Source organism: Mustela putorius, unplaced genomic scaffold (genome assembly GCF_011764305.1).
Source record: "Mustela putorius furo isolate JIRA1106 unplaced genomic scaffold, ASM1176430v1.1 tig00003834_pilon_pilon_pilon, whole genome shotgun sequence".
Classification (NCBI taxonomy): Eukaryota; Metazoa; Chordata; class Mammalia; order Carnivora; family Mustelidae; genus Mustela; species Mustela putorius.
Genome location: NW_025421987.1, coordinates 135,253,130 through 135,280,821, shown reverse-complemented (window position 1 = coordinate 135,280,821; position 27,692 = coordinate 135,253,130). Strand labels below are relative to the sequence as shown.

The 27,692-nt window shown below is 37.1% G+C and overlaps 1 protein-coding gene across 1 annotated transcript in view; it reads right to left on the bottom strand.

The window, feature by feature from the left end:
* Positions 1–27,692, bottom strand: part of GOLGA4 (golgin A4) — a 136,153-nt gene that overhangs the window by 18,954 nt on the left and 89,507 nt on the right. Inside the window, 8 exon segments of the mRNA XM_045089111.1 lie at positions 4,370–4,445; positions 6,684–6,752; positions 7,212–7,232; positions 7,384–7,497; positions 21,810–21,940; positions 22,311–22,432; positions 23,462–25,712; positions 25,715–27,680. Coding sequence (XP_044945046.1) covers positions 4,370–4,445; positions 6,684–6,752; positions 7,212–7,232; positions 7,384–7,497; positions 21,810–21,940; positions 22,311–22,432; positions 23,462–25,712; positions 25,715–27,680 — 4,750 coding nt within the window.

Here is a 27,692-nt window from a genome sequence, read left to right as displayed (position 1 = left end):
TCAGATTTTCTTTAAAACTGTACATGCATTTATTTAATTGGAAAATAAAAATAAAAAACTACTTTTACAGACACCTAAGAATAAATGTAACAAAAGAGGTACAAGAGAACTACTCAGAATAATAAACATTATTGACAGAAATTAAAGAAGACCTAAGTAAATGTTGAAAGATATCATGATTATGGATTGGAGACTCAATACCATAGAAGTGCAAATTCTCTTCAATTTTTCTACACATTCAATGCAATTCTAATAAAAATCCTCTCAGTTCTGGGTGTGTGTTTTGAGTATAACTTGACAATCTGATTCTAAAACTTAAATGGACATTCAAAGAGCTAAGGATAGCTAAGATACTCTTGAAAAACATAAAGTGGGATGGCTTCCCCAGCCAAACAGCAAGATAGGCTATTAAGTCATCATAATTAATAGAGTGAAGTATTAGAGCAGGCATAGACAAATCTAGCAGACTAAAGCTGCTAAAACAGACACTGAAAAATAAATAAATAAATCTTTAAAAAAATACATGGAATAACTAAGTCGGGCAAAAAGAACTTATTCTGCTTTCCCTGTATGAGCTATACTTCAAGGTAACCACATAGATAACGTGGGAAAATTTCCATTTACAGAAGAATTTCAGTTAATATCTGCACAAGAAATGGGAGAATGTGAATATCACAATTACACAATGACTAGTGAAACAACAGATCTTGGCAAACAGTCCCCACCGGGTGCTAAAATCTAAGGTGAAAGGTGATGAGTCAGACTGATAACACGTGTTACTGTGTAAAAGTAGTTACAAAAAAAAACATGTGTCTTTTGATGTGAAACAACATGCAGTTCGGCTCCCTTTGGGAGGTACTATTGCCAGTGACACAAATCTAAATCTGACCAAGCCCTTCATTCTAACTACTAGGGGATGGAGCACTGAGAATTCAGAAGGCCTTAAATTTACGCACTAGTTAATTTGGTCTCTTTAACAAATAAATAACAAGAGGAAAGAGAAAGGGAAAGGGAGAGGGACAAGGAATCTAGAGTTTTAAAAAGAGATTTAAGTGATTTCTCAATCAAAGCAGTAAGGGTACTACCTGGCTACTGATTCAAATAAATCAGCTGTTTCCCACCACCACTACCAGAAAACATTTATGAAAGTCTGAACAGTAAACAGGAAAACAGACTTACCTAAACAGGTAAGTCTGAACACTGACTGGTTATTTGATTAAGGAGTTACTGTGAAATTTTTAAGTGTGATATTAGTACCATGGTTATTTCTAAGGAATCCTCTGTATAGATATATACTGAAAAGTTTACATATGAAATAAGATATAATATCCAGGACTTACTTTAAAATAATCCAATGACTAAGAATAGGAAAGGTTGGGGTAGAGATGAACCAAGATTAGCTATGGCTTGATAATTCTGGAGGGTGGCTGATGTGGACATGTGTGCTCATTATACGCCATATTCATTATTTTTATATGTCTAAAAAAATTCCATAATAAAAAATTTGAACAGAAGACAATAAAGAAAACAGCAACAAGTACAATATCTTTATTTTATATATGTGTGTGTGTGTGTGTATGCTATATAGGTGTATGTATTATATTCTGAATATTAATCCTTATTTTTATAATATGTATATATGTATACATATATAAACAAGGATTAATATTCAGAATTTTTAAAAAATTCCTGCAAACCAATGAGAAAATGATAGTTAATTCTAGAAACAAACAAACAAAAAGAAATGGAGAGGAACTTCACAAAAGAAATACACACAGCTAAAATGAGTGACTAAAAAATGAACTACTGGGGTGCCTAGATGGCTCAGTCAGTTGAGAGTCCACATCTTGGTTTCAGCTCAGGTCTTGATCTCAAGGTCGTGGGACTGATTCCCATGTCAGGCTCCTCACTTGGCACAGAATCTGCTTGAGGTTCTCTCCCTCTCCCTCCTCCTCTGCCCCTCCCACATCTGTGCATGCTCGCTCACTCTCAAATAAATAAATAAAATCTTTTTTTAAAAAAGAACAATCAAATAAGATGTTCAACCTGATTACGAATAAGAGAGATGTAATTAAAATTACAAGTCACAGCACAGAATTTAATCAGTAAAGCATTAAATGGCCTCAATAAATCCAGTACTGCTAAGGAGCTAGAGTGACGAGAGCTCTTATCCACTGCTGGTGAGAATGAAAATTAGTACAAAAAAATACAGAAAACAGTTTCCTACATTATCTTCAAATTGTATCTAGTTTGGCCAACCTGGGATAGGATGTGCACAAGAATGTACATATCCGATGACTCAGCAATTCCAGTCTTAGTTGTACAGAGGAAATCTTCCACATGAGACATGTACAAGAATGTACAAAATTAGTAAATGGAAATGAGTGAACCAGAGCTACACACAACATGGATGCACCTCAAAACTTAAGTTAAGCAAAAGAAAAAATACAAGCATACAGTTTGATTCTATTATGTAAAGTTCCAAAACAAGCAAAAGCTAAACAAAATATTGCTTAGCAATATATATGTAGGTGGTAAACAATAAAGAACAAGAGAACAGTTAACATACAGTCAGGAAAAAAAAAAAAAAAAAGCCAGTGGAGGAGAGGAATAAAGCTATTATTGCAGAGGCCTACACAGCGGTTTTGAAGAACTAGTTAACTTTTTATTTCTTCCTGCCTGGTGGATGCTCATTCTACTCTACTCTTTAAAAAGGAAGCATGGTGAAGAGATTAATGTGCATATTCAATTACACTGCCCAGGTTGATGAGAGAATTAAAAGAGCCAACATACAAAACAAGACCTGGCACTTAGTTCTATTCAGGTATCCCCTGCCTTCCGAAAATTCATGTTACGCTTTTACAAAAACCTACATTAGTACCTGTCTTTGGTAAATGAAAAAAACTGAAGAGGTTTTTGGCTTTTATGAAAAAGGCAAAAAGTGAAAATAGTGTTCAGCATTTGTTTCGTGGCAAGCCATTAGGGAGGCAGCATACACCTCCAGCAACAGGAGTGGCTCCACCAAGCTCCTTCCCCAGGAACCACACTCAGTTTCAAGCTGTCAGAGCTCTGAACTGTGTACATAAACATTTGTGTTTTATCTCGACTTATTCTGCACATCTGTTAGTAAGATGTGTCCTAAAGTATCCAAAAAGCCTAAGAGAGGGTATTTTTGGGATCTAGGAATGCTAAAATTTTTTCCATATAAACTAACTGTAATTGCTTCTTTGCTTTACACCATTTCCGCTTATGAAAGGTATCACAGGAATGCTCTACTTTTGGATGGTAGAGGAGACTTGCATAGTGTTAATAAATACACTGTACACATGTGTTCATTTTACAATTCAAAACTGCCCAAAAAAGAAAATTATAAAAATCTTAAGTTGAGATAAATGAAAAGAATCAATATTCTCTATGTAGTACTAAGCACTGAGTCAACAGTTGAGCTGACAATCGTATGTGCTGACTTAGATATGGCCAACATTCCTTATAGCCGAGTCTTCTCTGCAATGAGCCATGGGACACTTCCAAGCTGGTTTTCTCTTGTTTTTAAAGAGCATTCAGGAGAGAATCCAAAGCAAGTCCTTGTTTAATTTAATTAAAAATTGTATAATATCTTGTGTTATTTCACTGCAATAAGAGCTTTCAAAAACACAATGTAAAATGATTTAGATTTATGCCCTAGTGCTCCCCTGAAAAAGCAGAAAGCTTTACAAAACATTTAACAAAATAAAACTATTCTTAATGAAGTGAGGCAGCAAAACAGAGGGGAAAATTGTTATGAGATTATTCAAAGATCATGGTTATCTCAAGGGAACAACTATATACACACTCAGGCTCATCTTTAAAATCCTTTGTAAGTGGCATATATTATTTCAAGCAAGAGAATGTTTCCAAATCACCCTCTACTACCTTGAATATAAGAATTTTTATGGAATCATCTTCTCCTTCATCTGAGTTTAATATCAGTAATTATAGCATTACGGTAATAGTAAAAAACAGAATCATTTAAAGATATAACTGTCTGTATGATTACATGTTGTAGATTATGTATTTGCAAACATACAGAAGAGTCTGGAAAAATACACAAAAAGATTGCTTCCATCTGGAGAGTACAGAATAAAGTGGGAACCTGCAATTCCACTTACATACTGCAGCATTGTTTTGATTTTTTTTTTTTTGGTAACAAATATGAGTTATTTTTGTTTTAGATTACTATCATTCTTTCCTTAAAACTAGCTGTTATTGGTAAATTACAAAAGTAAAATATACTCATTGTAAAGAGCAGATTAGCAAAGACAAAAATAAAACTCCTCCATAAATCCAGCAATAAGAGATAACCATGGATAACACGAGAGATCACTCATACCTTTGTACGGTGTCCCCACAGTTGTTGCATATACATTCTTTTCATATTTCTTCAAACGGTCTTCTAAATTGTGAATCTAAAAGTAATCAATATTCAAATCATTTCATAAGATTAATATGGAAACCATATGTAAAAGAAAGTACTGCTATAGCTATTAGATTCTTTCATACCTAAAAGACAGAATACAGGCATATATAATTAATATAAATGATTTCTTAGATATGACACTAAAAGCACAGAGAATAAAGAGAAAATATACAAAATAGTCTTTATCAAAAGTAAAACTTTTGTGCCCCAAATGATATTATCAAAAAATGAAAAGACCACCCACAGAATGGACAAAATACTTGCAAATTCCTTATCTCATAAGGGACTTGTACTCAGAATAGAAAAAGAATACAACTGAACAAGAAACCAAATAACCCAACTAAAAAATGAGCAAAGGGCTTAAACAGAGTTGCTCCAAATAAGACATACAAATGACTAACAAGCAGATATTAAGATGTCCAACCTTAGTCATTAGAAAAATGCAAATTAAAACCATGAGATAGTTCATACCAACTTGTTGGTGAGGATGTGGAAAAACAAGAATCCTTATATGAAATTGTTGGTGGGAATGTAAAATGGTGCCACTATGTATTTTGGTGGTTCATCAGAAAAGCTGAAGATAAAATTACAAATGATCTAACAGTTCCATTCCTGGGTATATGCCCCAAAGAACTGCAAATAGGTAGTCAAATAAAAACTTGTACAAAATGTTCCTGACAGCACTATATGTAATACCCAAAAGGTAGAAATAATCCAAACATTCATAAACTGATGAATGAAGTATAGAGGTATATCCTTATAATGAAATAATATTCAGCCATAAAAAGGAATAAAGTACTGATACATGCTACACTGATGAACCTTAAAAACACTGTGCTAAGTAAAATAAGCCAGATAAGAAAGTTTATGTTTTATGTGATTTTATTTATGTAAAATACTTGTAAGAGGCAAATTTGTAGATGCAGGAATAGATTAGTGGTTGCCAGGAGGTAATGGGGAGTATCACTTCACAGGTATGAGGTTTCCTTATAGGGTATGATGAAATGTTCTGGAACTAGATAATAATTTTCAAAACATTGTGAATGAACTACATGTCAATGAACTGTGCACTTTAAATTGGTCAAAATGGTCAATTTTATGTGTATTTCACGACCACAAAAATAACTAATACAAAAATTGCCATCCAAGCACAGTTTGAAGATTTGAGGATGCTATAAGAAGGGAGTTTTAAAGCAGTAGCCTTGAGAATAAATGAGAAAAGATAAACCACTGGGAAATAGAAAAAAATAAAGTAGCATTGGGACTTAGCATCTATTTTTATGATTTAAAAAATATATATATAGTAAAAGTTTTCAAACATAATTGACCATAGAGAATACAGTACAATCCATACCCATATATATCTATCCATTACCTAATTTCAACAACTGTCAAGATTTTTGTATGTATGACTTTTTTAAGAAAACTGGAAAATTAGGGCACCTGGGTGCCTGAGTCAGTTAAGCACTTGACTCTAGATTTCAGCCCCGGTCATGATCTCAGGACTGTGAGATCAATCCCCATGTTGGGCTCTGCACTAAGTGGGAAAGCTGCCTGAGATTCCCTTTCCTTCTCCCTTTGTCCCTCCCCTGCTTGCATGTGTGCTCTCTCTCTCAAATAAATAATTTTTAAAACAAAACAAAACAAAAACTGGAAAATCCCTAGAGATGTAACCTTCAAAGAGCCTGCTGACTTGTATCACTATTCTTCCAGAATTTGGAAAAAAAGACTACTGAAGATGATGCACCACAGATTCACATACTGGTCTTTTCATGCTTATGCATCCTTCTAGACATATAAATACAGTACTATTTAAATCTAATTACTGGATAATATATGGATAAAATTTATTATATAAGACAATTTAATTACTAAGAAAAAGTAGTAAAGATTATGTCAACAGATTTTCCCTCTGATAAAAACAAAAGCATCTTTTTTTAAAACTTGTTATTACAAATAAACACAAAATTTTATCCAAGATGTTAAACACTAGAAATAATAAGATGCAAATGTTCTTGTTTAAATACATGTGATCATGAATTTAAGAGATATCCTCCAGCAACTTCAGATTTGGAAATAAAATTTCTTGTATAAGACAAAACTGCAAAGCCAGCTATTAAATGAGTATTATATCAGTTCATTTTTAAAAATTAGCTAAATGAGATCCAAGTACATAAGAACATAAATTAAGTCAGTTCAAAATAAAAGGCACCAATTAAACCTGTACCTGTTCTCTGAACTCTTGCTCTTTCAACTTTGAATCACTAATTAGAGTAGTCTTCTGTGCTAGTTGTGTCTAAAAAAACAAGAAGTCAGATGTGAAATGCATATGGATTTCATCATTGCCTGGTAAATTATCTTTGTTTTTAACTTTTATAATTTTTTTTAAATTTATTTATTTGAGAGAGAGACAGTGAGAGAGAGCATGAGAGGGACCGTGACTTGAGCCAAAGGCGGTTGCTTAACCAACTGAGCCACCCAGGCGCCCTGTTTTTAACTTTTAAAACACAAAATACTCCTGGGGCACCTGGGTGGCTCAGGTGGTAAAGCACCTGACTTCGGATCATGTCATGATTTCAGGATCCTGGAATTGAGCCCCACATTGCACTTCCTGCTCAATGGAGTCTGCTTGGACCTCTGCCCCTATCCCACCCCCCACTTGTGCTCTCTCTCAAATAAATAAAATCTTTAAGAAAAAAACCCCTACAAAATACTCCTGAAAATATACTGTTTTCAGTCAAATTCAATGACTTACCTGTAATTCCATAATTGTTATCTGAAAAGGGAAAAGAAAAAAAATGAGTATATACTACACTAAAGTCTATAAGAAACAATAAAAAGGATTAAAATGAAATAACAAGAAAATAAAAATTTAAGTGTTTTAGTCTTAAGAGAGTGATAAGATTTCAGAGTCCAATTCCTCTCACTTTATCATTGCCAGGGCTCTCCTCCTGCTGCAGCCTTTCCTGGTACTTATTCCGTAGCTCCTCCAGCTGAGTCTGCAGGTCCATTACTTTAGCAGTCATTTCTTCTTCACGAGCCTTTAGGATAAAAAAAGAAAAAGTGCTAATGAACATAGCAAAAAGAACATCATAGACCCAATAGAGTGTTGAGAAAACTACCTCTGAAGGAGAAACAAATACCTAAATATTTCTGGAGACACAAACCACTGTTTCTATTGCCGTTTGCGACTATGCTCAAACACCTTCCTTCATGTCCCACTTTTAACATAAGGCCGCTATTCCCACCATACTACTGCTCCCTCCCCAAGTCTGTCCCCACCCCATAAAGTCCATCAAGCAGTTTCTTCTCCCTTAAGCTAGGGTTTCCAGGCTTGACCATCAGGTATGTAACAGTGTGGTGACAGAACTTGGCACAGAGCCTGTGTGTTAGGGACTCTGCCCTTCTCTACATTAGGATTTGATTTCCAGAAAATATCCATTAATACAAAGTAGGAGATACTGTTAGGCACAGCACTGATCAACCAGCCTGCAACTTACTGATCACAAGACATTGTGGAGGTTTATCTCAACCCTTCAGATAAGCTGTGTAACTGAGGAAATGATTCTTTGTCCTGGCTCAGCAAACCTGAACATCTATACATCTGTCCCCAAACCACACCAGTGGTTCTTTAAGGTAAAATGTTCAACTAAACTCTATTTTTGAAAAAAAAAAATTATTGTGTAATGTATTAAAAACCATGTAATCTCTCCATTTGCCCTGAACTTTGCGGAAAAAAAAAAAAAAAGGACAAGCCTGCAAAAGTATATGTGACTTATTGGTCCAAAAATCCTACTTAGAAAATTTGGTATACAAATCATTTCTCTCTTCTGTTTTGACTGCCCTAGTAAAGGCCATTGCCCATTTTACATTTCTTCATTTATCTTAGTAACTGCCATGATTTATTATACAGAGCAATCCAGACCTCTTCTTGCTCTTATAAATCTTGTAATAACCTTTGTGCTATAAGAACATTTGGAATTGGAATATTGATCAGATTGAGTAATGAAGACAGGACAAGTGTTTGCTGAGTAAGAGACTGAACAGGAAAAACAGCAACAAATGAGTATCTGATTTAACAGATGCTGACTTGACAGAACCAAGAAACATGATCCTCAAAAAACAAATAGAGAGAGGCCCAATGACACAAAATAAGGCAATGAACCGTAAGGACACTTGGAAAATATACTTTGAAATACCACTGGTCATGAAACTTAGACCAACTGAAAAAGAACAAACTCTTTCTGGCAACATAAGCAAAGCAAAGATGTCTAGTAACCAGCCTCCTTAGACATCTCCCCGCTGAGGCTCACTTGGAGCCATGTCCCTGTTGAGGCCCACTTGTACCCAGCCTCCATTCCTAAAACACCATCAACCTCAAACTCTTGTAAATATGCTACTGCCCACAGTCTTGGTTTACAGTTTTCAGTCTACCATGGAATATCTTGTGTGGATGTCTTGTCAATGTGGTTTAGGCACCTTTGAAAGGATCACCTCTATACTTATTCAACTAGGCCCAAATTTTATATTATTTTATTTTATTCTATCCTATTTTCTTTCTTTTTTTCTTTCTTTCTTTCTTTCTTTCTTTCTCTCTTTCTCTCTTTCTTTCTTTTTCTTTCTTTCTACTGATTGATTGATTGACTGATTGATTGGTGAGAGAGCCAGGGGTGGAGGGCAGGGGGCAGAGGGAGAAAGAGAATCTTAAGCAGACTCCATACTGAGCAGGAAGCCAGACATGAGGTTCAATTTCACAACCCTGGAATCATGACCCAAACCAAAATCAAGAGGCAGATACTTAACCAAACTGAACCACCTGGTGCCCTTAGGCCCAGATTTTAACTGACAGTTAGCTATATCTGGCATTTCCTTTGACAGTTGTGGGATACCATCTAAATCAAGCCTGCTAAGAATTAGGAAAAAAAATCCCTTCTTCATTACTTCCAATTTAAGAAACACTTTTGTAAATTCCTTTGTTGTTCTTCTTGGAGGAGAAAAAAAAAAACAGTATTGTTTACTTCAACGTAAAAACAATAAGGAAAACCAGTTAATCTGAATGTTAATGCACATCCATAGAAATCATGTTTGAAAAACTAGTTATTATGCCAAAGCCAAATCACTAAAATATAGTCAATGTCAAAGGAAACCATTTTTGTATCTAATGTAGCAAGCTACTTCCTCCCAGTGGGACTGCTCTGAGTTGGGACCAGGCTATTACTTAAATTCACTTACATGAGTACTCAGCTCTTCCTTTGAGATGTCATCACTCCCTCTTCCCAACTGGATTCTTCCCTGCCCTACACGTCACCTCCCTCAAATTTACCAGTGTTTAGTATGGGCCAAGTATATGGCTAGGTCTTCAAGACTAGAGATGAATAACGAAATCCCTGCCTGCCAGATGCTTACAATCTAGGAGAAAGGACATACACATTATATTTCCCTACACACATATGCATATATGACAAAAATTCATGTTATAAGTGAAGTAATGAATACAGATGAGTACCAAAAGAACTTAGGTGCAATTAATATTTAAGGGGTTCTAAAAAAAAAACTGTATGTTAAAACAATATGATACAGAAAAGAATATTCAAAAAGCAAACTTTTGAGTAGAAAAGTGAAAAAGTAGAACACGTTACATTTTTGTATCTGTTTACATAAGATACTGCAATATCATGAAAGAAACTAATCATTGATTTCTGGCTCAAGGTGGCAATACTTCTGAACTCACCTCCACCCATGGACACACTGAGTCTAAATATGGAACAATTTCCTCTTAAAAATAAAAAACAAAAAAGCCTGGCTGAGTGACAGCTACACATCAGGCAAATGAGAGAAAAAACCACAATGAAGTGGGTAGGAAATGCTAAGATACTACCTTCTCATAAATCCCATCCCCAGCATGACAACCAACAACTGAGAGGAACCTCAAACCCAGAATTTCTGAGGACCGAAAAGTTTGAAAGCCACATTGAGCATCCCAACTTTTAAGACATACATACTTGAGAGCAAGCCCCCCAGACATTTAACTTTGAAAGCCAAAAGGTTCACATCTTGATACCCACAAAACACTAATCTGATCACTAATCTGAGAAGCCACTCTTTTTTTTTTAAGATTTTATTTATTTATATGAAAAACAGACCACAAGTAGGCAGAGGCAGACAGAGAGACAGAAGGGGGAAGCAGGCTCCCTGCTGAGCAGAGAGCCCAATGTGGGGCTCGATCCCAAAACCCTGGGATCATGACCTGAGCCAAAGGCAAAGGCCTTAACCTACTGAGCCACTCAGGCACCCCCTGAGAAGCCACTCTTAAAGGGTTCCTGTGCCTGGATTCAACCACACCAGGGCCCAGCAAAGAGGTGGCCAACTGCATCCAGACTTCAAGTGAAGGAAACTCACCTGTTCTATTAAAGCATTGGTCTGAAGAGCAGACATCTAATTTAACACACACACCTAGGAGCCTGCCTTCTCTGGGGACACAGACTGGTGGGTGCCATTTTGCATGCTCCTTTTGACACATTCCAGAGCACTAGTATCTCCCAGAAGGGAGCTTTTAGTCATTTGGTGCCCTGATTTTTGCAGCTGCCATCTAGGGGTACACCTCTTAACCACATGGCTCTGGAGGTCAGGGGAGCTTGTGTTCCTAGACCCATGAGACTGTAATTAATAATATCACCCAGAAAGGAGCTCAAATCTCCATCTGCTGTCCCAATTTTTGTAGCTGCTGCCAGGGAACACAGCTATACTGGCTCTGGTGGACAGTGCACAAGGATCCCATAGGGCTGTAACCAACAGAGAAAAGGTTCTTAAATAGCTAACCACCCCCAAGGGCACAGCAAGAGACAATAGACACAGGAGTTCAGACTTTGTGTGAAGGAGACCTATTGGTTAATCATCATGACTGGCCTAAGGGGAAGGCTGCTACTTAAACATGCACCTAAACGCAGAATGTAATCCTTTCCTCAAGTCGTCTTTGAGCTCACCCTCTGCCATACTCCAGAGCATCAGTGTCTCCTGGAGGGGAACTTTACCCATATCCCGTGTCCTGATTTTTGCCACTTACTGCCCAAGAGACACCCCTTGATCACCTGGCCTTGGTGGCCAAAACAGTTTGTATTCCTGGATCCCACAGGACTATGGCAATTGGAGAGATGGTTCTTGGCAGACTACCAACCCCTGGAGTACTACATAGACAGTGGATTGAAGTGTAACGTCCCCCCAATCTTTCTGTAAAGGAGGCCTCTTTGCTTGTCTTGGAACTTGGCCTGAGGGGCAGGCTTCAGGTTTGGCACAAGTTTTGTGGTCTGTGGAGCTGCTCTCAGGGAACAAAGGCAGTGAATGCCACCATGGAGCTGGCCCTTCCTCTGCCTTGCTCTAGCTTGCCAGTATCACCCAGAAAAGAGCTCACACTTTCATTTGGAACCCTGATTTTTGTGACCACCATTCAAGGTACACTTCCAGACTCCCTGCCTCTGGTGGCCTGCAGGGCATACACTAGCTTGCAATCCCACAAGACTATATATGTTTGCATATTTTTAAAAGCTGATGCCTGAGGGTCTGGCTTCCAATCAGCATGAATCTAGGTGCTGAGATCCTTCCTTCTGAACTACTGACAGGTTGGTAGCACAACCTCAACTACCGCAAACTATTAAAAACATAATATGTTGATTGGACAAGCATAAAGGTTTAAGAGACAACCAAAAGCTGAGGCAGGGTTGAACAATAAGGCTTATCTCCTACATGAGGCCAATCCTTCAAGACTGAGAGAGATGGCTGTTGCATTTACTGTATAATCACTTATAAAGCTAGATGGAAGTTAGACAAAAGTAGTAAAAATAATTATGATTACAATAATGAATTAAGGAATACACAAGATAGGGGTGACTGGGTGGCTTAGCCGATTAAGTGGTTGCCTTCAGCTCAGGTCATGATCCCAGGGTCCTGGGACTGAGCCCTGCATCAGGCTCCCTGCTTGGCGGGAAGCCTGCTTCTCCCTCTTCCACACCCCCAGCTTGTGTTCCCTCTCTCACTGTCTCTCTATCAAATAAATAAATAAATCTTTAAAAATATATATATATATAAAATGTCAAGGAGTGATTGTAATGTTGAGCTTTACAACGGGATCAAACTGAAACTGTTATCGACTTAAAAAAGACTGTTATAAGTTGTTCTATGTAAGCCCCATGGTAACCACAAAGCAAAAACTATAATAAATATACAAAAGATAAAGATAAGCACACCACCAAAGAATGTCATCGAAATATAAAGAAAACAGGAAAAGAAGAATCGAACAGAAAGAAACAAAAACAGCCAGAAAACAATGAACAAAATGGCAACAAGCACATATTTATCAGTAACTACTTTAAATGTAAATGGACTAAATTTTCCAATCAAGAGATTCAGAATGGCTAAATAAGTTAAAAACAATACCCATCTATATGCCACCTGCAAGAGACTCAGTTAGATGTAAGGACACACACACCGCAAGTAAAAGGATGAAAAAAGATATTCCATGCAAATGGAAACAAACAAACAAAAAAGCCAGGGTAGCAATACTTTTATCAAAGTAAGACTTGAAAACAAAGACTGTAAAAAAAGAGACAAAGAAGGATATTACATAATAATGATAAAGGGGTCAACCCAATAAAAAAAGACAAAAAACATTTAAAAATATTTATGCACCCAACTTATGCACCCAATATAACAGACCTAAAAGGAATAAGAGACAGCAATATAATAATAGTAGGGGACTCTAAACCCTACTCACATCAATGGATAGATCACCCAGACAGAAAATCAGTAAGGAAACAACGGCCTTAAATGACATCTTAGACCAAATGAACTTAACAGAAATATACAGAACATTCCTTGCAAAGCAACAGAATACACATTCTTCTTAAGTGCACACAGAATATTTTCCAACATAGATCATATATTAGGCCACAAAACAAGTCTTAATAGAGTTAGGAGACTGAAATCATATCAAGCACCTTTTCCAAGGACAACAGTATGAAACTAGAAATTAATTACACGAAGAAAACTGGAAGGCACAGATAGCACCAGGAATATAGTCAACAATGGCATTGTATGTTGATAGATGGTAGCTACACTATGGTGGGTGTAGCATAACATATAGAGAAGCTGAATCACTATGGTATATACCTGAAACTAATGTAGCATTGTGTCAACTGTATGTAAACAAAATTTAAATAATTTTTAAAAACCTCACCCCTCCCCACACACAAAGAAAACTGGAAAATTCACAAGTATGTGGAGATTAAACAACATGCTACTGAACAACCAATGGGTCAAAACAGAAATCAAAAGAAAAATTTTAAAGATCTGGAGACAAATAAAAATGGAAATAGAACATACTAAAATTTATAGGATGCAGCAAAAGCAGTTTTAAGAGGGAAGTTCATAGCAATAAATGCTTACTTCAGGAAATGTGAAAATTCTCAAATAAACAGCCTGAGTTTACACATACCCCAAGGAACTAGAAAATGAGTGAATGAAGTCCAATGTTAGCAGAAGAAAGGAAGTAACAGATTAGAACTAAAATAAATGATATAAAGATTAAAAACACAATAGAAAAATGATCAATGAAACTAAGAGCTGGTTCCCTAAAAAGATATACAAAATTGACAAATCTTTATCTAGACTCACTGAGAAATAAATAAAGAGGATTCAAATAAATGATATCAGAAATCAAAAGGAAGTTATAAATGACAGCACAGAAATACAAGAATCATTAAGACACTACAATGAAAAACTATTAACAAATTGGAGAACCCAGCAGAAACATTCCTAAAAACATTCAACCTACCAACACTAAATCATGATGAAGTAGAAAATCTGAACAGACCAATTACTGGTAATGAGATTTAATCAGTAATCAAAAACCTCCCAATAAACAAAAGTCCAGGACCAGACAGCTTCACTGAATATACTGCACATTCAAAGAAAAATGCCAACCTTTCTTAAACTCTTCCAAAAACAGAATGAGCTATTCCAAACTCCGTTTAAAAGGCCAGCATCACCCTGACACCAAAACCAAACAAAGACACCACACACATATGCAAAAAATACAGGCCATAGCCTAATAAACATAAAGAGAAAAATTCTCAACAAGGTATAGCAGACCAAATTCAGTAATACATTAAAAGGATCATATGCCATGATCAAATGGGATTTATTTCAGGGATTAAGGATGTTTCAACATTTGTAGGTCAGTCAATGTGATACACACTAACAAAATGAAGGATAGAAATCATATGATTATTTAACTCAATACATGACAAAAAAGCATTTCACAAAATTCAATAACAATTTTTAATAAAAACTCTCAACAAAGTGGGTACAGAGGAATGTAACTCAACAGAGAAAAGGCCAAATATGACAAGCCCACAGCAAACAAAGAAAAGCTGAAACCTTTTCTTCTAAGATCAGGAACAAGACAAGGATGCCCACTCTAATCACTTTTATTCAACATAAAATTGGAAATCCCAGCCAGAGCAATTAGGCAAGAAAAATAAATAAAAGGCATCCAAAGTGGGAAGAAGGAAAGAAAGCAGTAAATCAGTCACTATCCAGAGAGTACATATTATATATAGAAAATCCTAAAGACTCCATCAAAAACTTGTTAGAACCAATAAAATAATAAGTTGTAGGATAAAAGGCAATATAAAAAAATCTACTGCATTCTTATACACCAATAAATAAACTATCAGAAATTTAAGAAAACAATCCCAACAATCACAACTGCATCAAAAATAATAAAATACTGGGGCAGGTGCCTGGTGGCGCAGTCGGTTAAGGAACCAACTCTTGGTTTTGGCTCAGGTCATGATCTCAGGGTCATGAAACTGAGCACCCCATCAGGTTCCATGCTCAGTGAACCTGCTTGGGATTCTCCTTCTCTCTTTCTAGCCCTCCCCCACTGTTTGTGCACTCTCTCTCTCAAATGAATAAATAAATCTTAAAAAAATAAAAGAATATATAAGAATAAATAACCAAGGAGGAGTAAGACATGTACTCTGAAAACTATGAAACATGGATGAAAGAAACTGAAAAATACAAAATAAATGTAAAGAGACTCTGTGCTTATGGACTGGTAGAATTAATACTGTCACATGTCTATCCCACCCAAAGCAATCTACAAATTCAAGATAATCCCTATCAAAATGCCAAGGGCATTTTTCACAGAACTAGACAAATAATTCTAAAATTTGTAAGGAACTGGAAAAGAACCCAAGTAACCAAAGCAATCATGAGAAAGAAGAATAAAGCTGGAGGACTCCCTGATTTCAAACTATTTTTGCAAAGTTATAGTAATTAAAACAGTATGGTATTGGCATAAAAATAGATGTGAAGATCAATGGAACAGGATAAAGCCCAGAAATAAATCCATGCATATTTGGTCAATTAATTTATAACAAAGGAGCCAGGAACATATAATGGGGTAGAGGACAGTCTCTTCATTTAACTATGCATAGAAAACTGGACAGCCACATACAAAAGAATGAAACTGGACTACCATCACACACCATATACAAATTAACTTAAAATGGGGTGCCTGGGTGGCTCAGTCATTTAAGCATCTGCCTATGATTCAGGTCATGACCCTGGGTTCTGGGATCAAGCCCCACATCACAGAGAGCTCCCTGCTCCCCAGGGAGCCTGCTTCTGCCTCCCTACTTCCATTCCCCCTGCTTGTGCTCTCTCTCTCTCAAATAAAATCGTTTTTAAAAATGGATTAAAAATCTGAATGTAAGATGTAAAACCATAAAATTCCTCCAAGAAAACAAAGGCTGTAAGCTCTTTGACACAGATGTGGCAATAGTTTTGAATCTGACACCAAAACCTAAATAAACAAGTGGCACTCCAACAAACTAAAAAGCTTCTTGATAGCAAAGGAAACTGTTAACAAACTAGAAAGGCAACCTATTAAATGAGAGAAAATATTTGATCTGGTATTTTGATAAGGGCTGATATCTGATAAAGGGCTAATATCCAAAATATATAAAAAATTCATACAACTCAACAGCAAAAAGAAAAAAATCATATTAAAAAATGGGCAGAAGGGGGCGCCTGGGTGGCTTAGTGGGTTAGAGCCTCTGACTTCGGATCAGGTCATGAACCTGGGGTCCTGGGATTGGGCCCCACATCGGGCTCTCTGCTCAGTGGCGGACTTCTTCCTCCTTTCTCTCTGCCTGCCTCTATGCCTACTTGTGATCTCTGTCAAATAGATAAATAAAATCTTTAAAAAAAAAAATGGGCAGAAGACCCAAATAAACATTTTCCCAAAGACCAACAGGTCCATAAAAGGATGCTCTATATCATTACTTACCAGAAAAATGCAAATCAAGACCATAATGAGACAATCTCCTCACAGCTGTTAAAATGACTATTATTTAAAAAAAAAACAAAAATTGAAATAATGAGTGCTGATAAAGATGTGGAGAAAAGGGAATCTTTGTGCACTGTTCGTGGGAATGTAAATTGGTACAGCCACTATGGAAAACAGTGTGGAAGTTCCTCAAAACATTAAAAATAGAACTACCATATGATCCAGCAATTCTACTTCTGGGTATTTATCCAAAGAAACAACAACACTAACTCAAAAAGATATAGGTACCCAATGTTCACTGTAGCACTATTTATAATAAATAGCCAATATATGGGAACAACCTAAGTGTCCATCCATAGATGACTGGATAAAGAAATTATCAAATCTACACACAAATGAATGGATAAAGAAACTGTTACACATATACACAGAGAAATAACATTCAGCCATAAGAAAGAATGAAACTTTGCTATTTGTGACAACATGGATGGATTTCAAGGGCATTACGTTGAATGAAATAAGTGAGAGAGAAAAACAAACACTGTAATGATCTCACTTATATGTGAAATCTAAAAGTAAGTAAGTAAAATTTAAAAATCAAACTCACAGATTCAGAGAACAGATTGGTGGCTGCCAGAGGTAGGGCATGGGGAGGTGGGAGAAATGGATGAACTGTTTTTGTTTGGGTTTTATTTACTTAAATAAATGGAATGTTTTTAAAAAGAAAAGAATGGGGCATCTGGGTGGCTTAGTTAAGTGTCCAACTCGTGATTTTGGCCCAGGTCATGATTCTCAGGGTCATGGCAGTTGAGTACCGTGTCAGACTCCACTCTAAGCGCACAGTCTGCTTGAAATTCTCTCTCTCTCTGCCCCTCTCCCTGCTCAGGCACACTCACTCTCTTTCTCATATAAATAAAAATCTTTTAAAAAGAAAAGAGAAAAGAAGAATGGTTACCTGTGGAGAAAAAAGGGGCAAGATGTAGAATACAGAAAACAGGAATGGGTTTTCATTACAGAACATTCTCTATACTTTTTTTTTTTTAAGATTTTATTTGTTTATTTGACAGACAGAGATCACAAGTAGGCAGAGAGGCAGGCAGAGAGAGAGAGTGGGGTAAGCAGGCTCCCTGCTGAGCAGAGAGCCCGATGCGGGGCTCGATCCCAGGACCCTGAGATCATGACCTGAGCCGAAGGCAGCGGCTCAACCCACTGAGCCACCCAGGCGCCCCTATACTTTTTAATATTATTTTGATCTTTAAATTGTATGAAAAGACTTTATTCAAAAATTGTTTTCTAAATAAAAGTTAAACTGAAATCTTATTTTTTAAAGCCCAAATTTGAGAAATGGTAATAACTTAACTTACTAATTCACAAAGCTTGAGAAAGTGCTCTTTAGGCACACAGAAAAGCATAACCAAAGGTAAAATAGGATAAAGAACAAGCTGAAGTTGAGTTCATCTAGCACCAAATGAACTGGAGGAGGTATCACTGGGACAATGGGAAGCTGAAGGTATTTAAGAGAAGTGGTATGATCACATTCTCATTTCAAGACAGAAAATACCTCTGACAAGAAGAGATAGATACTTTAGGGAAAAAAAACCAGCAGCAAAAACATCAGCTGGATAATACAAAAGACCAGACCAAATGGAAGATTGGCAGTCAGAGAGTGGCAATGATAGTCAGACAGTGGCAACAGTAGCTGCGCTTAGAGGAGAAGAACATGCAGTATGACTCAATGAAAACTATATTCTGAAGAGTCTACTCTATGTTGGCTATTGTGTTGGAGGTATACAATTAAACAGATACAGATGATTTCCCTGCCTAGTAAATCAGGGAAGACAAACAGATTTCATGCCTAATAGGTGTGAGGATGCATATGTGTGAGGGGCTGAGAAAGAAAGAGGTATGAATCAAGGATGACAAAAGTCACCAGTATCTTTAAATGGGGGAAGTAGTAAGAATGTTACCTAAGACAGTAAAGGCAGGAAAATGAAACGTCTCTGTCACTATGCTGCTATTAGCAAATCACAGAATTGTTTTAAAGGATGACAAAAGCACAACCCTCTACAATGTCATCATTCAGAAAAATCATCTGATAACAGCTTTCCAGAAGGTGAAAATACACCACTGCATAAAACATACAAACCCCACAGGAAACTCAAATTCTCGAAATTTTTAAATGGAAGAATGGTAGAGAATATCTCAGAATCAAAGGAATATAGCATTTGCTAAGAATTGCTAGTATCTCTTTTAGTAACATTGGTACCTTTTTTTTTAAAGTAGGCGCCATGTCTAGCATGGAGCCCATTGTGGGCTCAAGTTCACAACCCTGAGATCAAAACCTGAGCTGACATGGAGTTGGACACTTAACAGACTGAGTGACCACAGCACTTTGGTAAGATCTGTACTTTTATTTTTTTTTTAAGATTTTTATTTCTTTCTTTATTTGACACAGAGAGAGAGAGATCACAAGTAGGTAGAGAGGCAGGCAAAGAGAGAAGGGGAAGCAGGCTCCCCACTGAGCAGAGAGCCCGATGCCAGGCTCAATCCCAGGACCCTGAGATCATGAGCCGAGCCAAAGGCAAAGGCTTTAACCCACTGACTGAGCCATCCAGGTGCCCCAAATCTGTACCTTTAAAAAGAAATTCTTCAAGACAGAGTTTGTATTTGGAGTTTTCTGATAGGAACTGCCTATTTATCAAAGTCAGACCTAGACCCGGCAGTTAAAAGTCTGAGGCCACACCGTCTAACAGAGTAGCCATAGGCCATCCCAGAACTGTGGTTATGAGCACAATTAGCTAATCCACACTGATATGGGCTGCAAACATAAAAACATACCAAAACTTAAAGAAATAATCCATATGTAATTTTTATATTCACCACATACTGAAATGATAATATTTTGGATATCATGTGTTAACATATTACTATTAAAATTAAGTTCACATACTAAGTCAGAGAAAGACAAATATCAAATGATTTCAGTCATATGTGGAATTTAAGAAACAAATGAGCAAAGTCGGGTGGGGGAGGAGGGAAGGAGGGAAAGAGAAAGAAACCAAGAAACAGACTTTAACTATAGAGAACAAACTGCTGGTTACCAGAGGGGATGGGGATGAAGGAGTGCACTATCTGCGATGAGCACTGGTGTTGTAGAGAAGTGTTGAATCACTATATTGTACACCTGAAACTAGTATTACACTGCATGTTAACTAACTGGAATTTGAATAAAACCTTTTTAAAAAATTAAATTCACCTGTCTTTTTCTTTTCTTAATGATACTAGAAAATGTTAAATTACATATATGGCTCAAATTTGTGGCCTGCATTCTATTTCTAATGGACAGTGCTGGTCTGAGGCACAGGAAGGCATTTTGGAGAAGAGGCCACCCAACTCCTTCCCTCACCCTCCAGTTCCTGTCCCCAAGCGAGAAACTTAAAGGATCATTCCTTTAATTTCCCTAATATACACCCAATTTTCAAGGAGGAACCATATCACAGGTTAACGTTCTTATCTGCCTCCCTGTTTCCACACCCGTCTATTATAGAGGTCTGTCATGACCTTGGAAAGTCTTTTGTCTGCTACTCCACACATCCAGAGAAAGAGAAGTTGTTCACAAGAGGGAACATGCTAGCTGTGGCACAGTTCGTCCCCTGCAAAGGAAGCTCCTTGACTTACTTATCCATGATAAAGAACTACTGCCTTCCCCAGGTTCCTTTCTTAGAGAGAAGTCTTTATAATTATATAAAGCTAATGAAGGGTCAGTGCTCACTGTGAAGTTTTAGATAAATCACCTAACTATGCTGAACTGGCTTTGCCTTTGGCAAAAGAAAGAAAAGAAAAAAAAGAAAAAAGAAAAGAAAAAGAAAAAAGAAAGGAAAAGAAAGGGAGGGAGGGAGGAAGGGAGGGAGGGAGGAAGGAAGGAAGGAAGGAAGGAAGAAAGAAAGAAAGAAAGAGAAAGAAAGACTAAACGAACTTTAATGTATCTTCCAATTCGTACATTCTCTAATCATTTAAGGAATAACAGTTGTTTTAAAGCTCCACACACATACAATCTACAGAAGTATAAGAAAATGTAAGTAAAATTATTCAAACCTTTTCATAACTAGATCTAAAGTTCAAAAATTATACAAAGGTGGCATTTCTATGCATGTGCCTTATCCTGGAATTCCGGCCTTTTCAATTACATTTAAGATAATTATTATTAGACCCTGTTCCTGGCTCAGACTTTTATTGCTGCCATAGTCTGTTGAGGCATGATTCTCTGATTTATGTATTCTTAATCATCAAATGCTTCCTGGCATATAGTGAAATAAGGCTTGGAGTAACTAAAAAATCTGCATCCCAACATAGCATACTTTACGCTGTTTTACATTTGAAAATTTTCTGGAGTCCAAAATACTCACTGGCATTCATGGCTTATCTTGACAAACAAAAATGGCAATGGTAATCCACCACTAGTAGAGTAAACAAAAGTTTCACTAAATATAAAAGATTTGGCTGGTGCATTCCATTTTTCCCTGTCTTTTTGTCTCTTAAGAGCAACAAAAACTGTAAAAATTGGATTTGGATGGAGTAAAGTTAACTGGCCTTCCTGGAAAGAACCCAGGTAGGTGGCCACACACATTAACTGTCCCACTGCTTAGACTTCACCCAACCACACATTTCCAATTCTTAGTCTGGTTCTCTTAAAATTTAGTCTGACTGAGAGAAAGACGAGAAGAGAATCCATTCTTCCCCTTAGTAACTCACTGTTGCTTCGATACCTGCCAAGTAGACTGAACTGCTGGGTTAGCACAATCTGATCAGGAAACTATGATCCTGGCAGAAATTAATCAGACTCCTTATAAAATGCATAGAGTGCAAATATTAAATTTGGGTAATATTGAGCCAAAACAAAAACCCTCTACATTGTAAAAGCAGGAAATCTGACAGCCCAATCTTTGGCACCACCATGAAATCCAGCACAGCTAAATTTCAAAAAAGAGAAATAAAATAAGGTACATCAAGGATTTCTTCATATCTTTTGGCTGTTCTTTGTAAATCATCTTCCTTCTCCGCAATTTTTTTATATAACTGATTTGTCTCTTCCTGATGGCTTTCCAAAAGTTCAGCTTCCACTTCCTGGGCTTTATCTAATACATAAAAAAATGGACACATACAAGAACATACATTAGGCAACCATTAGTATCTATATCACAATTTCAGTTCCAAATTAAATTTGATAAAAATCAATTGGTCATATGTACCCTTTCACAGAGCAGAAATGTCTTTATAAGGCAATTAATTAGCTAATGTTTCAGGTTCTTTCACTCGCTCCTCCTCTCCTAAAAGCAAGCTACCACCAGGCAAGCACAGGTTCCTATTAGAAAAATTTCTTAGACAGGAATCATTTTTTTCTCCAGTTTAATTACTTTAAGCACTTAGCACTGCGTGAAAACAATAAGTTTAAAGTATAAATAGTCTCTGCTGATTCTGACTTGTTCTTCACTGAATTTGACTCACCAATGGTTTCTTTTATGGTCATTTCCAGCTCCTGCTCCTTTTGTGCCAGCTGTGTATGGAACTCCCTCATCAGCTGTTTTAATGTAGAATTGTGCTTCAACTCAAGATCTTCCTGCTCCTGTCTGCATAACAAAAATATAAAGAGCTAACTGTTGTCAAACACAAAACAAGACGCACAGTTACCTAGTCTTCACAACAGTGCACGTAAGATCTCACTGGTTTAAAAACATGTTTAAGGGTGTATACGTGTGTATGTGTGCGTCCAGGCACAAAAAACTTCTGGGAAGATACAGGAAGATACAGAAACTATGATTTTCTCTATATACTCATCCTGGGGCTTTGAGAATTCTTCTTTTCCGCTTAAAATTTTCATCATACACATCTATCTTATATAACACTAACACTAAAAATATTACAATGAAAAGAAAGTAATTACTGGAATATGTACATAAGCATAATCACATATGCAAGAAAGTTTTTCCCCCTCTAAACGGATGTGAAAGAACACTGCCTCTTACCTTAAATTGTTTTATATATATTTTTTTTATTTCTTTTCAGCATAACAGAATTAATTGTTTATGCACTACACCCAGTGCTCCATACTGTTTTATATTTCTTCTAAGCATTTAACTTATGTTTCATAGTTTGGGCAGGCGAAATTTCAGTGTATCAGGCACAATAAAAGGGACTTAACTATAAGGACTGTCTTAAAAATATTCATGCTGGGGCGCCTGGGTGGCTTAGTTCGTTAAGCATCAGACTCTTTATTTTGTTTTTAAAGGTATTATTTATTTATTTGAGAGAGAGAGAGTAAGAGAGCACACATGTGCAGGGTGAGGGACAGGCAGACTCTGCACTAAGCACAGAGCCCAATGTGGAGCTCGACCCGGAGATCATGTCCTGAGCCAAAATGAAGAGTCAAAGGCTTAACTTACTGAGCCACCCAGGCACCCCAAAGGTCCAACTCTTGATTTCGGCTCAGGTTACAATCTCAGGGTCGTGAGATTGAGCTCCGTATTGGGCTCCCATGGATCCTGCTTAAAATTCTCTTTCCTTCTCTTCTCCCCCACCTTCCCCCCAACCACCGCTCTTACTCTCTCTCTCTCTCTAAAATAAATAAATACAATAAATATTCATGCTGAAAAACTTACTTGATTTTTTCTTCCATTTCTTGTTCATATTCTTTCTTCATGATATCCAATTCTTGCTGATGCTCCTTCCGCAACATTCGAAGATCTTTCTGCAACTTAACAATCTCCTTGCCCAGCTTCTGCTTCTCTTGCTCTGCCCCTGCTAATTTAAATTCCAGGTCATTGTGCTCTGCCTCCATGTTACCAGGCAATCTGGGTTGGACTGCATGTGATTTGGACTTTTCTTCACCACTTTCATCCAAAGCTTCTGTGGTTTTATTTTTTCCATCCACCTGTTGTTGTAAAGCCTGTAATTTTTCAAATTTTGAGATCAACTCTTCCATTTCAACTCTATGCCCTTCCCTCTCTCTTACCAAGCAGGAATCCAGCTCTTTTATCTTTTGCTCCAAGAACTGACAGGCTAGTTCCTTCTCATGGAGTGCTTTCTGGACATCATCAACCACATCTTCCAAGTTTTGCTTTGCCCCTACGTTATTTTTACCTCCCTCTTCTTCCACACGCTGGGATGCTATCAAGGAATATTTCTTGCTTTTTTCCTCAAGCTCTTCCTGAAGATGATTTATCATAACTTGATCCTCATGCTGCTTTGCTTCTGCGTGTTCTATCTTTATTAAGAGCTCCTGGTATCTGCACTGCATTTCAGAATGAGAAGATATTGTCTCTTCTTTTTCTTGCTCTAGCCTCTGCAACAGCTTTTCTTTTTCCATTAGACTCCTCTGTAAAGCACTGATTTTGTCATCATATGCCTTCTGCACACAGCCCTCAGGATCCACGTTTTGCTCAGCACAGGATGCCACATGTTCTGCCGATCTGGGTATAACTGATGCTCCTGACTGCGGTGGGCCTTTAAGTTTTTCTTCCAAGACCTGAATTTCTCTCTCCTTCTCCTGCAATTTTGTGAGATGTCCTTCTGTGTCTTTTATGTATTGCTGTTCCTTCTCTTCCATCTGAGATAGCAACTGCTTCTTGATGGCAGCAATTTTTTGTTCAGCTTTTTTCTTCAGTTCTGCTAATCTTGCAGCACTTTCTAACTCAAGCCTATCTTCCAGTGCCTTCAACTCCTCTTCTTTGCCCTTCATACCTGAATTTGCATGTTCCAATTCTTTCTTCTTAGCCTCAAGTTCAGATTTCATGGAAGACACTTGCTTTTCAAGTCTTGAGACTTTTTCTTCAGCTTCTTTAACCCTGTTGTCCTTTTCTTCTCCTAACTCTTGAATGTGCTGAAGTTTCTGAAGCATTTCTTTCTGTTCAGTGTCCTTTTGTTGATTGTAATTGTTAAGAGCTTCATTTAAGGATTCAATTTCAGTTGTTTTCTGAGTAAGATGCTCCTCTAATTCCACAATTCTTGTCATTTGAGTTTTTAACTCTGTCTCTAAATTACACTCCTTTTTCTCCAGCTTGCTCTTCTTATCTTCCATTTCACTCTTTAAACATACCAATCTCTCATTCTGCTGATCAAGGTCCTCCTTCAATCCATGTATCTGCTCATCCTTTTTGTTGGCCTCCTTTGCTTTTAACTCAAGCTGCATCTGTAAGTCTTTAATAGTACTTTGATACTGTATGAATTTTGACTGTGCTTTCTTCTTCCATTCTGAGAATTTGTTGGACAAGTGATCTATCTGTTCAAGAGCAGAGATCTTCTCTTTACTCAGAGTTTCAACTTTCAAAGATAAATCTTGCACCTGACCCAGTAATTCACATTGTTGTTCATCGTATCGCTTACTTAGTGATGAAATGGCTGCTTCTTTCTCAGTTAGGCTGATGCTGTTCTGAAGGTGAGTGTTTAAATCAGTTAGTTGTTTACTAAGACTGCTGATCTCAGATTTCTTTTCTTTAAGCTCTTCTTTCATCAGTGTGACAGCATTGATGTTCTCTGATAACTCTTTCTTCAACTGTGTGATACAAGACTCCTTTTCAGAGGCAGCCTGTTGCTGGTTGCCACCTTCCTTCTGTAAGGCTTCTTTCTCCATTACAAGCCCTTCAATATCAGTCTTCATGCTCTTAATCTGATTTTCTTTTTCTTCTAATTGATGGGTAGCCTGTTGAAAAGAACTGTTTAGTGTATTCTGCTCTTCTCTTAGCTGTCTAAGCTGTGCTTCTAATTCAGAAGCTTTGCAAGTTTTAATTACTAGTGCCTCCTTAACTTTTGTTGTGTGGTGCTGACAGTGGGAAATTCTAGAGAGTATGGCATTAATTTTACTACTACTAATGTTGATTAGCTCATTTGTTTTAGCTTGCAACAAGGCAGTTTTTTCTTAGAGTAAATATCCAGCTGAGCTGCTAGTTCCTCAGACAGTTTTTTGAATTCCAAGCTTTTGTCTTCTAGGTTTTTCTCATTTCTTTCATGGGAAGACTTCAAACTCTGGACTTCCTCATCTGTGGTTTTCAATTTGTCAGTCAACTCAGAAACCTTCAGCTTATCTTTTTCTGCCAGCATCTCCAGTTCAACTATACGCTCTTGAAGAGAAGTATTTTCCTTCAGAGAATGATTCAAGTCAACCTTCAACTTTTCCAGTTGTGCTTTCAGTTTAGTTTCATTTTGTGAGAGAGAGTTCATATGAGCAGACTTCTCTTGTATCTGTTCCCGTAATTCCCTTAGTACTGTGTCCTGCTTAATGCCTTCTTCTTTCAGCCATGTTAGTTCCTTGTTCATCTCTTCTTTTTCACACCCACTTTGGAGTATCTTTTGCTTCAGTTCTGCTACCTCTTGCTCTTTTTCCTGTAATTGGAGTTCATGTTTTTCCTGAAGTTCTTCAGCTTGCTGATGAAGTTTCTTTTCCCAGACGGAAACAACATCACTGAGTTCTCGTCTATGTACCTCAGTGAGACTTTCCATTTGCTCCTTTTGGTTTGTTTCCAGTCTTGACACTGCATCATTGATCCCAGCAGAGTTAGCATGTGCTATTTCCACAATTTTGGCATTGAACTGTTTTTCTTTCTCACTAAGCTCTAGAACCGTATTTTCAAGCTCTTTTTTAAGTTTGGCTTCCTGATCCACTAGTTTTTTCTTTAATGTTTCTTGTACCTCCTTTGCTTTCTGCTTAATTTTTTCCATCTTTTTTTCTTGATTTTTTAATTTGGTTTCATATTCCTCATGTAAAACACTAAAACTCTCTTCCTTGGCTAATAATTTCTGTTTGAGTGTTTCAATTTCTTTGCTCTGTCCTTCTCTCATTTGTAAAATTATATTTTCCTTTTCTATCAAGCTCTGCTTTGTCTGTGCCTGTTCTGTATTAGTATCTCTAAGTTGGGACTCATAGTGCTGGGTTAAAGCCTGTAGTTTTTCCTCCATTTCACTTTTCTGGTTTTCCAGTTGCTGCCTTAAATCCTGCACCTGGACTTTGTGAGTGTCTAACTCAGCACAAACATCTTTCTTTTGTGTTTCAACTTCAGCTACCTGTTTAGAAAGAAGAATTCTCTCCGTTTCTAAGTCCAACAATTTCTGCTGCAATTGAGCCAAGTGCTCCTCGGATGCTCTGGCCTGCTCGTGTGTAGTACTCTGCTGTGACTGAAAAAGAGCCAGCTTAGCAGATGCCTGCCGGAGTTCTTCTTCAGACATTTTAATATCTACCTCTAAGTTTTCCACACGAGCCTGATGCTCTTTCAAATGTTTGTCCTTTTCCTTCAAAAGAAGCCCAAGTTGATTAATTTCATCTTTTAATGCCTTCTCAGTTCTCTGGATAGATATCTCTTGTTCTTTAATGATACTCTCAACTTGCTGCTGGTGATGGCTTTTCTGTTCATCCAGCTTGGCTTCTAGCTCCTTCTTTACTTTATCTGCTTGATCCTTTATTACAGAAAGTTCCTCTTCTAGCTTCTCCCGGGTTTTTAATACTTCTGACAGTTCAGAAGACAATGATTCTAGTTCTGTTTGCTTCACATCAAGCTTTTCTAAAGTCTTTTCATTCATCTCTTCTATGTGGGCCTGGAAAAGACTCTCTTTGTCTTTCAACAATGTTTCTTTTTCTTGTTCATGTTTTTCTCTAAGTTTTTCCATTTCAGTCTGATGCTGTTGCTTTAAGACTTGGAGTTTTTCAGTCCAAAGGGCATCCTGCTGATGCTGCAAGCTTTCCAATTCTGCCTTATGTTCTTCAATCATGATTGTGATTTCTTTATTGTGCTTATTTTTTTCAGCTTCCAAATGAACAGCTAAATCTTCTGATTGATTTTTGCTTTCTTGCAAGCTTTTTTCCAAAGAACTTTCCAATTCAAGAATTCTCTGTTAATAAAA